This window comes from Pempheris klunzingeri, chromosome 4 (assembly GCF_042242105.1).
Source record: "Pempheris klunzingeri isolate RE-2024b chromosome 4, fPemKlu1.hap1, whole genome shotgun sequence".
Lineage (NCBI taxonomy): Eukaryota > Metazoa > Chordata > Actinopteri > Acropomatiformes > Pempheridae > Pempheris > Pempheris klunzingeri.
In genome coordinates, this window is record NC_092015.1 from 27,940,935 (window position 1) to 27,953,179 (window position 12,245).

Sequence of the window (12,245 nt, forward strand, 5' to 3'; positions counted from 1 at the left end):
AACTTGTTAAATCGTCTTACCCCACTCTTCTCCATGGAGCTGTGTGTGTGTGTGTGTGTGTGTGTGTGACATCAGTGTGTTTTAGAGAGGGTTCTTTTCCTCCTCATGCCTTAGTGCTGTTTGACTAGATGGATCAGAGGAAAGCAGTCTGCTGTTTTAGCTCAGCTGGCTGCCACCCACGGCTGCAGGGGTGGAGACCTGAGTGAGTCACACTTGTCAGCGTCTGCAGTTCAGGTTTTCCTCATGTCTGTCTGTCTGTCTGTCTGTCCCTGTCCCCGTCTCTGTCTGCGGACTCGTCTCTCCCTGCTGCACCTCAGAGCCCCAGACCTCCAGACAGAACACCGTAGAGGGAAGCTCAGCAGGTAGATGGATCACCGTGTCCTGGAGTCGAAAATGTCCTCTGTTCTCTTCGTTTCACTCAGCGGGACTCATCCTGTTTGTCTGCTCATGTAGTGTTTGAAATCAGCTGTTCTCCTCTCCTGCCAAGGGTTAAAGCAAAAAGTGCAGTGCAGTTCCCCAGTGTGTTAATTCACCATTCAGATAAGTCGAGTTCAAGCTAATGTGGCTCGTTAGCCATCGAGACAAAAGAGACGCAGAGAATCGGATGCCGGCACATAACAGGCAACCAATCAGGAGCCAGTCTGAGAGCTTTAACACAGGTGAAGACCAAAGAACGTATGGATCTAAAAAATTCAAGTTCTACCCAGAAGTCGAGCCAGCCTTTTATTGATTTATCCATCAAAGGTGGTGCTTACCAGAACTTGACACTTGGCAGCTGTTAATTTCAGACTCGTCTCTCCCCCTTACGTTCCTCTCGTCGTGCTCCTCTCTCAGTCTCTTCCATCTCTGGCGTGTCATTAACTCCTCTCCTCCGAACATTTCTTTTCATCTCGCCTTTTGTGTGTAACATTGAACACTTTCTCTTCTCCCATCAATCTTCTATGAATGAACCTGCTGGTGGAGAATAAATCTTGCATGCTCAGCGTTCAGTAGGCGCCTCCTCTGCAGTTATCGACCGGGGCACTTCTTACCAGATGTGTCTGCACCGTTATCAGGCGCACAGCAGCATGGATTTCAAACATGAAGAGTTAGATATTCTAAGAACTCTGTGATGATGGGTTTTTGCAGTTATCCTCAAGCTTGTGTAACAGAGAGCACATACTCGTATGTGTGGTGCATGGTTTATGGCCTCCTGGTTTGTGGGCTGGTGCTGGTGATGGTTGTGCACTTAGAGGTTCTTCAGTGTGGGATGCTTGGGATGCGCAGCTCTGTAGCTAGCATGTGGGTTTAAATGTGGAGGTCTCTCAGCTCCGTAGGACACAGATGGAACTCTGCTGTCCTGTATGCAGGTTAAAAGTTCAGCCACTTTTCCGTCTTCCACCTCGGTTCAAAATCAGGACAAATCCACTGACCAGCGCTCGCCCTCCTCCCTCCAGGTCAGCAGGTGATCGAGGAGCAGCGCCGTCGTCTGGCCGAGCTCAAACAGAGGGCGGCGGTGGAGGCTCAGTGTCAGTGGGAGGCGCTCCACGGCTCCCAGTCCCATCTCATGACTTCATCCTCCCCGTCGCCCTCCTACTCCCCGATCATGGCCTACAGTCCCGCCCTGAGCCACAGCTCCATAGGCCCTGCACCTCTGGTTCACCACTCCATCCTGCACCACCAGCCACCGTCAGCCGGAGAGCAGCCCTACGACACCCTGAGCCTGGAGAGCTCCGACAGCATGGACACCAGCGTGTCCACAGGGAACAACTCGGCCTGCTCGCCAGATAACATGTCCAGGTACAGCGGAGGGAAAGGCACACACACACACACACACACACACACACACACACACACACACACACACACACACACACACACACAGTCAGAGCATGCCAGGCAGGGAGTCCATCATTTAAACCCATGAATGTGATTTCATACATATGTGTGACAGAATCAATCCGCCCAAACTCACACTGACTGTGAGCAGATGTTAAGACGGAGTGCACTTATGCAATTGTTTTTGGAAATCAACACAACAGCCGCTGCACAGATTTGTTTGGAGATGTTTTCATCTCAGCTCTCTCCTTTTTTTCATATTTTCATAGTTTCGAGCTAAATGAGTGTGTTGGCATGTGAAACACATGTGAAATTGGTGAATCATAAAAATGTTATTTTTGTTATTTGTGCCCTCATTTCAACATATCACCGTCTCTACCAAGCCGCTCTACAAAGTATCACAGAAGAGACGCACAGACAGCGAGGACGCTCCTAGTCCGTGTCCACAGGGCGGCTCGTTTGTAGGCCATCTGTTAATGTGGCCAAGCTGTGTGCTGTACGACAGCAGTGTTCACCGCAGCACTCATCGTTCAAACACCTTTTATAGCTCTCATGAGCCCAGTTCCAAAAACAATTAGTCGAGTCTGAGAAGACTTTAATGGGATGTGCTGTGTAATAAACGGTGGAGTCAGGAGGGAGGGACGACGTGGTACAGCAGAGAAGTTACTAGCCAAGTTTTGGATGTTTCATAGCAGAGTATCAATAACTCTGGGTAGTTGTTATGATTTTATAATGAGCAGTTGTTCCACTCATATATAACAGTATATAGAATACATTCACCCTCTGTAAACAGCCAATGTTTCTGTCTGTGGTTTATGAGCCTACATAATTCTACATATTTCCGAATGCGACATCTTTTGAGCCGTAACACCACTGCTTTAACTACTGCACAGGATTGGACATTTGGGAAAACACATTTGTTGTGTTGGTGAATCAACAGAGACCGACAGAAGATGTCTGTTTTTCATCACATCTCCAAACGCAGACCCTCAGAGCACGATAACATACATTTTAAAAATCACGTAGCTGCTAGAGGCGCTCATCCACTACACTACACTGCACTGCACTGCACTACACTACACTACTCTACACTACTCTACTCTACTCTACTCTGCACCGCACCGCACCGCACCGCACCGCACCACACTACACTACGACTCCACGGATCAGGCTGTTGGAAGACAAACCACCACATGAGCCCGATGATTGGCTTCACTCTAAGATCTCGTCCAGTTGTCACCACCACCAATGTACAGCATTTGATGAAGGTTGACTGACCCCATATTGCACAGTTGATCAGTACTGCCCTGGATGGTGATGAGAAGCTCGAATGTGACTTTTTGGTCCAATTTCCTTCAGTAAAATTAAGTTAAAATGTGTAAATGTCAGTATCAGTGTGTGTATCAGTTATTGGTGAGTCTCCCTGGGATGTTTTTAATGCATCAGAGGCTTTTACACATGTCTGGAGTAAACACTGAGGAACTAGACCTTCCTCAGATCTGCAGAGAAATGACTTCATAAATACTGTCTACAAAATCGCCCTGCAGATATTGTTTGAACTCTGCTTTGAAGTAAAAGGTTAACTGAGTTGATACGCAGCTCCGTAGTTGTTAAATGCACGAGCTGCTTGTGTTTGTGAGGAGGTAGGCAGGGGAAGGTCACGTGCTAACGCTGCTTTGTTGTTTGTGACGTCAGTGTCGGAGGAGTGGACGCGCTGAAAATCGAGGAGATGGAGAAAATGCTGAAGGAGGCGCAGCTGGAGAAAGCCAGACTTATTGAATCGCGGGTAAGAGACACAACGTGAAAAGCCAGTGTAACAGTGTGAGAGCCCAGTCGTTCTGGATCCATACGTAGTGACTGATGAGAGGGCCTCTGGTGCTCCTGTCAATAGCTCAGAACAGTGAATGTGAAAAATAAAGCCTCAGGACAACAACTGGAGCCTTTCATTCATTTTTATTGGCCCCCATGTTTCAGACGCCTTCATCTTTTCGTGGCCCGATGAAGACGCTTAAACTGACAGTAAAGATGATCCAATCAGTTTTCTGGTCTGTCCCACATTCTCTCTGAGCATTCTTCCACATGAATTTTTATGAATTCAGCTCCTTTGTTCAAGTTCTGTACGTGCCGTTAATCTGGAGGCCACTGTGATGAGGAAGAGGAAGTGGGCGGCCTGTAAGAATGTAGAAAAAACGTTTAGGATGATATGAAATTACTACAAATCTCATGCAAATCTGTGACTGTGGGTGCAGTCCACTTCCTTTATTTGATTGACGTGAAACCTTCCCAGTTTCTGTCATGATTCCTCTCTGCTCTCGTCCTCACGTCTTCAGGCTCTGAGGCACTGATTTCTTTCACTCCATTAAAACCCATTTTTACAGTCTTTTTATCGCCTTCATGCTTTTCATCTTTGATCTTCTTATTTTTATTGCTTAAATTCTTTTATTTGTATTTGTTCATATTTTCCAGTCTTCAGGGTTTTTATTGTCTTTTATCTCGTCTATCATCTCATCATCAGCGTTTTTTTTCCCTCCTACCTCCTCTCTGCTGCGTTTTGTCTTATAAGTATTATATTATTATCATTCAGTGGGGGGGACTAAGATACAAGTAAAAGACAAGTGAAGGAAACAAGGATGTTAAGGTTAGCATCAGGATATTTTATTATTTTCACTGTCAGGATTCATTTTAAACACACTTGGTACTTGTGTGTGTATTTTCCCCTCCTGGCTGCCCTCTGCGTTTTTTACAATCTTTTTTGAGTCTCTGCATGTATCTCTGCAAAGTATTGTATTTGAATGTGTGTGTCGCTCCTCCCAATAGTCAAAAGCTTTGTGTTTAAAGGAGCGGTCACTGTGATGGAGCCGCATGGTGTCCAGCAGCTCCCGGCACAGAAACATGTACATAAATGTATGAACGTGAAGCTGAGCTCTGGCCAAACCAAAGAAAGAGCGTGCGATCTCTGCAAAGCCCTTCCATAGATCAAAAAAATATTTAATGAAAGCGCTCTCCTGCAGGAGCGAGAGAGCCTGGCTCGCCGTCAGATGCTGGAGGAGGAGAGGAGGAGGAGGGAGGAGGCGGAGAAAAGACTGCAGGATGAAACTTTCCACCGACAGCAGCTCGTGGAGAAGGAGGTCAAGATGAGGGCCAAGAACTTCTCGCAGGTCAGTAAAATGAGACATGATTGAGTTTGCACGGTGGAAAATGACTCTAGCTGTCAGCTACAAACATGGCAGGGTTTTTACACATGAGTGCTTCTGAGGGCGGACGCCATGACTCCCCGGCAGGGAACATTTTGTGCCAGAATTCAATTTGGCCATTTTCAGACCAACAGGATTCAAACGTGTATGAAAGCTTTCACACCATCAGAGGACACTGCATCCCTTCATGGACAGAAAAAATCACACAGTTTGATCAGGATATTCCATTATTTGAGATTTGAGTTCGCTCAATTTCTAATCAGTCCAGCTGTTTCATCTGACATCTGGTCTGGCCTGTGTATCTGACCCCCCCTGCTGCACCAGTAGTTTATCCTCCTGTGTTTCCTTTGCTCTGTCCAGGCCCGTCCGATGACTCGCTACCTGCCCATTCGGAAGGAGGAGTTCGACCTGCGCTCCCACGTGGAGTCGTCGGGCCACAGCGTGGACACCTGCTACAACGTCATCCTCACAGAGAAGATGTGCAAGGGCTACCTGGTGAAGATGGGGGGCAAGATCAAGTCCTGGAAGAAGCGCTGGTTTGTCTTCGACCGCCTCAAAAGGACCTTCTCCTACTACGTTGGTAAGACACAGGACTCTTGCTCTTATCTGAACACGTGGTGCTACTTTTTACTCAGTAGCTTGAAGCAAGTACATTGGAGCACTGATCATTAAACACACACTCAAACTGCTGCTTATTCAGCCTTTCTACAAACACACAGCTGTAAACAAATCTTTTTACAGTGTCACACCTGCAGTGAGACACTTCAACCCTCATTAAGCAGCTCAAAATAACAATACACATCTATACTGATGGTAATGGATAATTAAGTGCTGCTCAAATAGCAAATGCAGGGTAACGAGGTGGAACACAGTGACCTTCTGCAGCAATTCTTTACAGCTTATACACAGTGTTACGTACCTTTCATCATATCTATGTATTTATTTAATATAAAGCAAATAGATGAATGAAAACAGGGGGCGTATTTACACTGGTGCTCCTAGTAACAAAATTTAGCAGCACTCCTCCCACAAATGGTGGTCCTGTGAGGAAGTGTCCTCGGGTACTGTTGTTTTAATGAGGAAATGGGCTTCATTCGGATTCTTGTAAAAGTCAAACATGAAATATTTACTACAAAAGCAGAAACTCTTGTCCGTCAGACTCATACGGACCCCCTCTCCTGTCTGAAGCGCTCCGAATGAGCTCTTCAACACGAGTGTGGCATCGATAACTGTGCAGTTTGACGGATGATTCGGCCTCGTGCCTGTTTCCACAGCAACAATGGCAGGAGATGTTTTCCGCTCACTTTGACTGGTTTATTTTCTCTGTGGCGCTAAAACACAGGACACAAGCCTCCAGAAGCTCCTGCAGGTTAAACCGAGATCCATCAACACTTAGAGGGCTGATTACAGTGACTCCAAAAACACACCGAGACTGTACCTGGAGAAACTCCTTAGTTTAGCAATAACCCATAATACAACACTCTGTATAGGAGTGGATGTTAGACTAGTGCTCTCCATTCAAATAGGAAATCTGATGTTCTGAATCCATAAATGTCCTCAAATATAAAGTGCCTCCACTTTCTCATGCATTATTTCAAGAAAGAAATATGCCTTTCCTATATCTTGTTACACCAGGACACGGCTTCTCTACTTTGTTCAGGCTTTTGTCTGAGTAGAGGCTCATTCCTTTTGTGCAGCTACACAAATTATAAATGCAGCTTAAGTTTATCAAACCAAGCTGCTGGTGCTTTACGTGAGGGGAGAGGAATGTTGAGCAGTTACACTTTGTGTTTAAGTCTAAGTTAAGTGGGAAGCCTCTAGAACGTAGTATCTGTTGTGTTTGAACTGCATTCAGTTGTAATGGAAGTGCTCAGATCAGTACTGCAGTACAAGAATACCCAGTTACAAGTTCAAGTCCTGCATTAAAAGTGTCACCTCATCAAACGTAGTCAGCTATTATCAGCAGAATATTCTTAAAAGAACTCAGAAAGCAGAAAAGTAAAGTAATTAGCATTTTACTGTAGTAGCTGGTGTAGGTGGAGCTAAGCTGAACTACTTTCTTTACTGTCGGCTAGTTAGAGGTACAACAGTGCGTCATGATTTATGGGCTCAGCGTGTGAGGTCTGTCACTAAAGCTGTCAGATAAGTGGAGTGAAGTGAAAAGGATTTAAGTAGTAGTTCCCTTGAAATATTGTGGAGTTGTATTAAGAGCTGAGTGTAAAGTAAGAGGAAATGGAGGTACCTGAGTGTGCTGTTAGTTACACTGGCCGAGGCAGAGTGACGACCGCCCACCTCTGAGCCGGGTTCTCTTTGAGTTTGTTCTTGCCACCGGCTCCAGGTTCTTGCACATGTGGACATTCTCGAGTCGTTGGAGTTTGGTCTTGACCTGCTCTGCGTGAAAAGTGTCTTGAAATAACGTTTGTCATGAACTGGCACCTTATACATAAAAGCTGACTGAATGAACGATGCTTCGATAGACTCCTCTGCTGCTCCCGTCCACTTGTCCACCCGGTGCCTTAAAATCCTGCGTGTCACCGGCCTGTCACAGCAGACACGAGCACAACGTTGTGGCAACTATATGGAAATGTCAGAGCTCACAGCTGTGAAGTCGGTAAAGTAGTTGCATTAAGCGTAAACATTTACTATGCAAAGTGGCAGATATTTCCTGCTGTGGATGAGTGACAGACAGAACGTGTGTCCTCCAGACCCTTGAGCAGCAGCGCATGTCGTATGTAGCGTGCACGGTCGTGTAATTTGATGCTGCGCTGCGAGCTCTGGGACACTGAAGTCGCTGTCAGGCCTTTGAAGTCCTCAGAAGGTTCTGCTTAAAGCTGCTTAAAGCGTACCTTGTTGAAAGTGAGCCAGGGTGTGGAGGTGTATTGAGATTACTTTGGTGGTAGTTAAAATGCGCACGGCGCTGCTCTCTCTGAGGAGGCTGATTGAGATGCATCGCTCGCCCTTGTCTCTTGACCTTGAACAGTGGCGAAGGGGAGGTGAGGAGCGTAAGTCATGAGCGCTGCTAATTCACGTTAATCAACCTCAACCACAACCACAGTTTGGGTTATTTAGATGCAGTCAAATGAGATGCAAATGCAGGGCTATTTGAATGCTAAAGAGGTCATTAGCAGATAATAGCTGCGTATTAAAAAGAAAGTGTTATTCCTCGAAATGAAGCGCAGCGCTTCTACCTACTACTCTTAAGTTGGCTTGTGGAGTGTTTGTGCCTGGAGGTAGAGAGGGGTGTTGAGTTCCCCACCGGTTCCTTACTGCAGTTCTGCAGTGGCTGATGAAACAAACTGCAATGATGTACCAGAGTAGCGTAAGAATGCAGTCAAGTGTGAAAATACAATGAGAGCCCCATTGGTTTGAAAACAGAGAAAAAGTGCTGTGGTTGTCTTTTTCCATCCATCATCACAAACCATAAATTGGTCATGATCAAAGTTTGATTTCTTGGTTTTATAATGACCGCATCTTGTGTTCTCCCTGTCGTTATTCCAGGTGACACGGAAGAGATGCGCCGAGGCTTTTCTAGCCAAGAAAAGTCTGCTGCTGTCAATGTATTTTAGTCTTTGACCAAACCCGCGTTTTTTTCCTTCCCACAGACAAACACGAGACCAAGCTGAAGGGTGTGATCTACTTCCAGGCAATAGAAGAGGTCTATTATGATCACCTCCGCAGTGCCACAAAGGTATGCTGTGAATGAGCTCCGCAAACAAACATTTTCTCTCATCCTTTTCACGGTTTGTTTATTTTCATTTTTCATTCTCTTTCATTTAAAATCTGTTTCTGCACACGCTGTGATTTGCTTCTTTTCTTTCCCCGTTCGTGCTTTTGCTTTGGCCGGCTGCTGTCACAGAAGGGATTTTTCAACTTGAATATGACCAGTGTATGTATCCACGCTCTCTGCTCGCCCACCGAACCCTGTGTGTCCCAACCGTAGACCGTGTGATGTGACAGTAAACTGAGGACAGTGTGCATGGTTAAGACTTGGGTTTAATGACCTCAGGCAGTTTGACTCGTGTGTGTGTGTGTGTGTGTTTGTAATTTGAATTGCTAATCCTGCCTGATCCCTCTGTCCATCCCAGTGTAAACCAAGTGGTTAGAAAACAACAACCTGCCTACTTATGTGTGTCCATGTAGCAGAGTAAATATCCTTTTGACATGTTTTAGAAGAGTTAGTTATTGTGTGAAGTAGGCTGAGCAGGAACATCCAGGTAATACAGCACTTCGCCACTTCCTGACTGAAGTTCTGAAGTCATTTTAGTGGTTTTACAGCTCAACAAACGTACGACCCCATTTGATTTCTCTCCCTCCTTTTTACGTGTTTTCAAAGACACTTCTCTGTTCAGGAAGCGGTAATTTCCCATCGAGCTGTAGATGTAGCTGTTGGCCATGTCTCAGTTCTTTATGATCAGGGCTGCCTGCTGCTTGACTGGAGCCTTTCACGTCTTGCCATTTTTTCTTTAATATCTCAAACATAAAGCTGAGCCGCTGCTGCCTCCCCATCTTCAGTGTGTGTGCGTTCGCGTTTGATGGCCTGACACAAGGCGCGGCACTCCGACTAACTGTGTGGCTCTGATCAACTCTGGAACTTTGATTTTACTTGTCACTTCCAATGTCACATTACAGAGAAAAACTTTAAAGCCTCAAGACTCAGCAAAGACACAAAGATGATGGTTTGGAAAAGTAAAAAGTGATGCAGAAGAGTGGAACGTCTGTAAGGACGAAATAAATTGTACAGTAGTTTGCTTGGCTGCTCCTCCACAAACAGAACGATTTAATGGGGGAAACACCCATTTTAGTTTCTTTATTGATTATTGTCTTGCAATCTGTGCAAATCAGCAACAGACTGATGTGTTGTTCACACACCAATTAATTCATATTACCAGTATTTTTTGGATTAGTGCTCCAGATATTTGCAGGTGTTCAGTGTCCGTCTTTGGATTTCTGTTCATTTATCACACGTTTCATTTGATACCATTATATTAGAGTCCTGGAGCCAAAGCGTCTGTTATTTCTGTTTCCGTCACAACATAAATACTTTATGATCTTTGAAAAACACAGACGGGTGTTAACAACACTTGATGCTGTTCTGAAAATATTTCTAGAATCCTCCTAAACAAAAGAGATTTAACCCCTTTTCCCAGGTTGCACTTCTGTTTCTAACGATGTTTCTAACCACATGATAATGACATCCTCCTGGTTTGTGTTGACACCAGAACAGTATGAATGCATTAAGTAGTCAAGAAATAAAAACATACACAGTTATACTGGAGATTAAAAGCTCATCCTTAAAATTGTGGTTCCATTTGTACAAATCATCCTTAAAATTATAGAAATGGTCAATTCTGTCTCTCACTGCTGGACATGGACAGTCATCGTAGCTGCTGGACTTGTTCACCAGTGGCTCCTCTGTCTGCTGTTAGACGCTGTGGGGGTCGTGCACAGTCCACTGGGCTTATGGGAGCTTTTTCTCTGAACACAACTGGAGCCGGAAGAGAGACGGTGATGTTGTGGGCCACAGAACCAAAATGCTTAAAACCTCTTGCAGAGCTGAGAGGCGCTGCAGAATTGGGTGAAATCCTGTATTGATGTATTGATACGAGCAACGTCTTTCAACTTGCAGTCATTTGATTTATTGTTGATGAAAAATAGGTGCAGCTTTAAGGATTCTGAAAATATCATCAGAACAGCAGCAAGAGTTTTACAAAGATCAGCTAGTACTTAAACATTTAATACGGACCGATAGAGTTATTATTATGCATGAACCATGTGGACTCCCACCAAACTGTCTCATTGGGGTCAACTGAAGTTCTCCCCATTGACAGTGCAGCTCTGATACAATGAATAGTGAGAATACAGGCTGTCCTGTGTGGCAGTGAGACTAAGAGCTGTACATGAAAGTGGGTTCCTAGTTTTCTCTTTTCTTCTGCCCTCCAGAGCCCGAACCCCTCCCTGACCTTCTGCGTAAAGACTCACGACCGGCTCTACTACATGGTGGCCCCCTCAGCAGAAGCCATGAGGATCTGGATGGACGTGATCGTCACAGGAGCAGAGGGATACACGCAGTTCATGAACTGAGACACACAGAGACTACAGAGAGCGCAGGTGAAGAGCAGGTGGTTTCGGCAGGGACTCTCCCATCACAGACTCTACAGTCCCCCCCCCCCCCCTGTTTCCAGTCCACAGTGGACAAAACGCCTTCTTTGTTACTTTACGTTTTTAATCTCACACTTTGATTTTACAATGTAGATGTTTTCACCTCCACATTTTCTACGTGATTCTGTTTGGATTGAAAAAGGGAGCCCTTGCAGGACACACACGCTTACAAACACATCTGTATATAAACCAAAATGTATACCTGTCAAAGACTTTTAAAAAGCCTTTCTATATTGCCAAATGGAGATCTTCTAGTTACTGTTTGTTGAACCTTTTGTATTATGTTTCCTTTCTTCTTTTTTTTTACTTATAGAGAAAATTGCCAAATGACATAATGCCAATGTTTTGTTTGAGTGTTCCTCACGAGCAGTTTCTGTCATCAGCTGAGACAGAAAGAGTTTAAAAGAACCTTCAATCAGATAATTTAGAAACACATCTATGAGAAATATGAGAAGTCAGTCAGATGATTTTAAGAGTCCAGCACATTTGTCTGTAACAGTGGAACACGGTAACACTTTGCATCCTCCAAGTCCACAAGTCACTTCACGTCAGTGCTGCTCTTAGACCACAGACTAACTAAACACAGCATCTGCAGCACGCTGAGGCGGCCACAGCCACATCGCTCCACGCAGGCTTACCAAAGTAACTGGGGGTACTTTTGTTAAGGCTCTGACCCACTGCAGCTCAGGAGTTCACTCTGCAGGTCTCACTATGGTTCCACCAATACGAGGTTTGAAAAGCCGGTGCTGATGTTGCTGATGAACATTATTTGGTGCAGCGTTCAGTGTATTTAAGAATGGTGATGTAAAATGAAAACGCTCCACTAATCCCAGAATAATGCTGATAATAATTCAGGCTTATTACTTTAGATTGACATTTTGAGAAGCTGACTCTGCTCCAAAGCTTTCAAAGAACTGAACTCTGCTTCCCGTCTTCATGCTAAGCTAAGCTAAGCTAAGCTAAGCTTAGCATTAATTCTTGTCTCCTTCCAGCTCTGTCTGAACTTTCCAAGTGTTCGATGAGAAGGCTGACACCACTGTGATGTTAAATATGAAGCTAGAACCAGCAGCCTCA

At 45.0% G+C, this 12,245-nt stretch overlaps 1 protein-coding gene across 2 annotated transcripts in view; it reads left to right on the plus strand.

The window, feature by feature from the left end:
- Window positions 1-12,003, plus strand: part of phldb1b (pleckstrin homology-like domain, family B, member 1b) — a 65,323-nt gene extending 53,320 nt beyond the window's left edge. For both annotated transcript variants that reach the window (XM_070829418.1, XM_070829419.1), the window contains 7 exons: window positions 318-362; window positions 1,437-1,779; window positions 3,514-3,604; window positions 4,830-4,976; window positions 5,373-5,592; window positions 8,615-8,700; window positions 10,953-12,003. In XM_070829418.1, coding sequence (XP_070685519.1) covers window positions 318-362; window positions 1,437-1,779; window positions 3,514-3,604; window positions 4,830-4,976; window positions 5,373-5,592; window positions 8,615-8,700; window positions 10,953-11,093 — 1,073 coding nt within the window. In that variant the 3' untranslated portion in view covers window positions 11,094-12,003. The remainder of the gene's footprint in view (window positions 1-317; window positions 363-1,436; window positions 1,780-3,513; window positions 3,605-4,829; window positions 4,977-5,372; window positions 5,593-8,614; window positions 8,701-10,952) is intronic.
- Window positions 12,004-12,245: the final 242 nt, after the last annotated feature.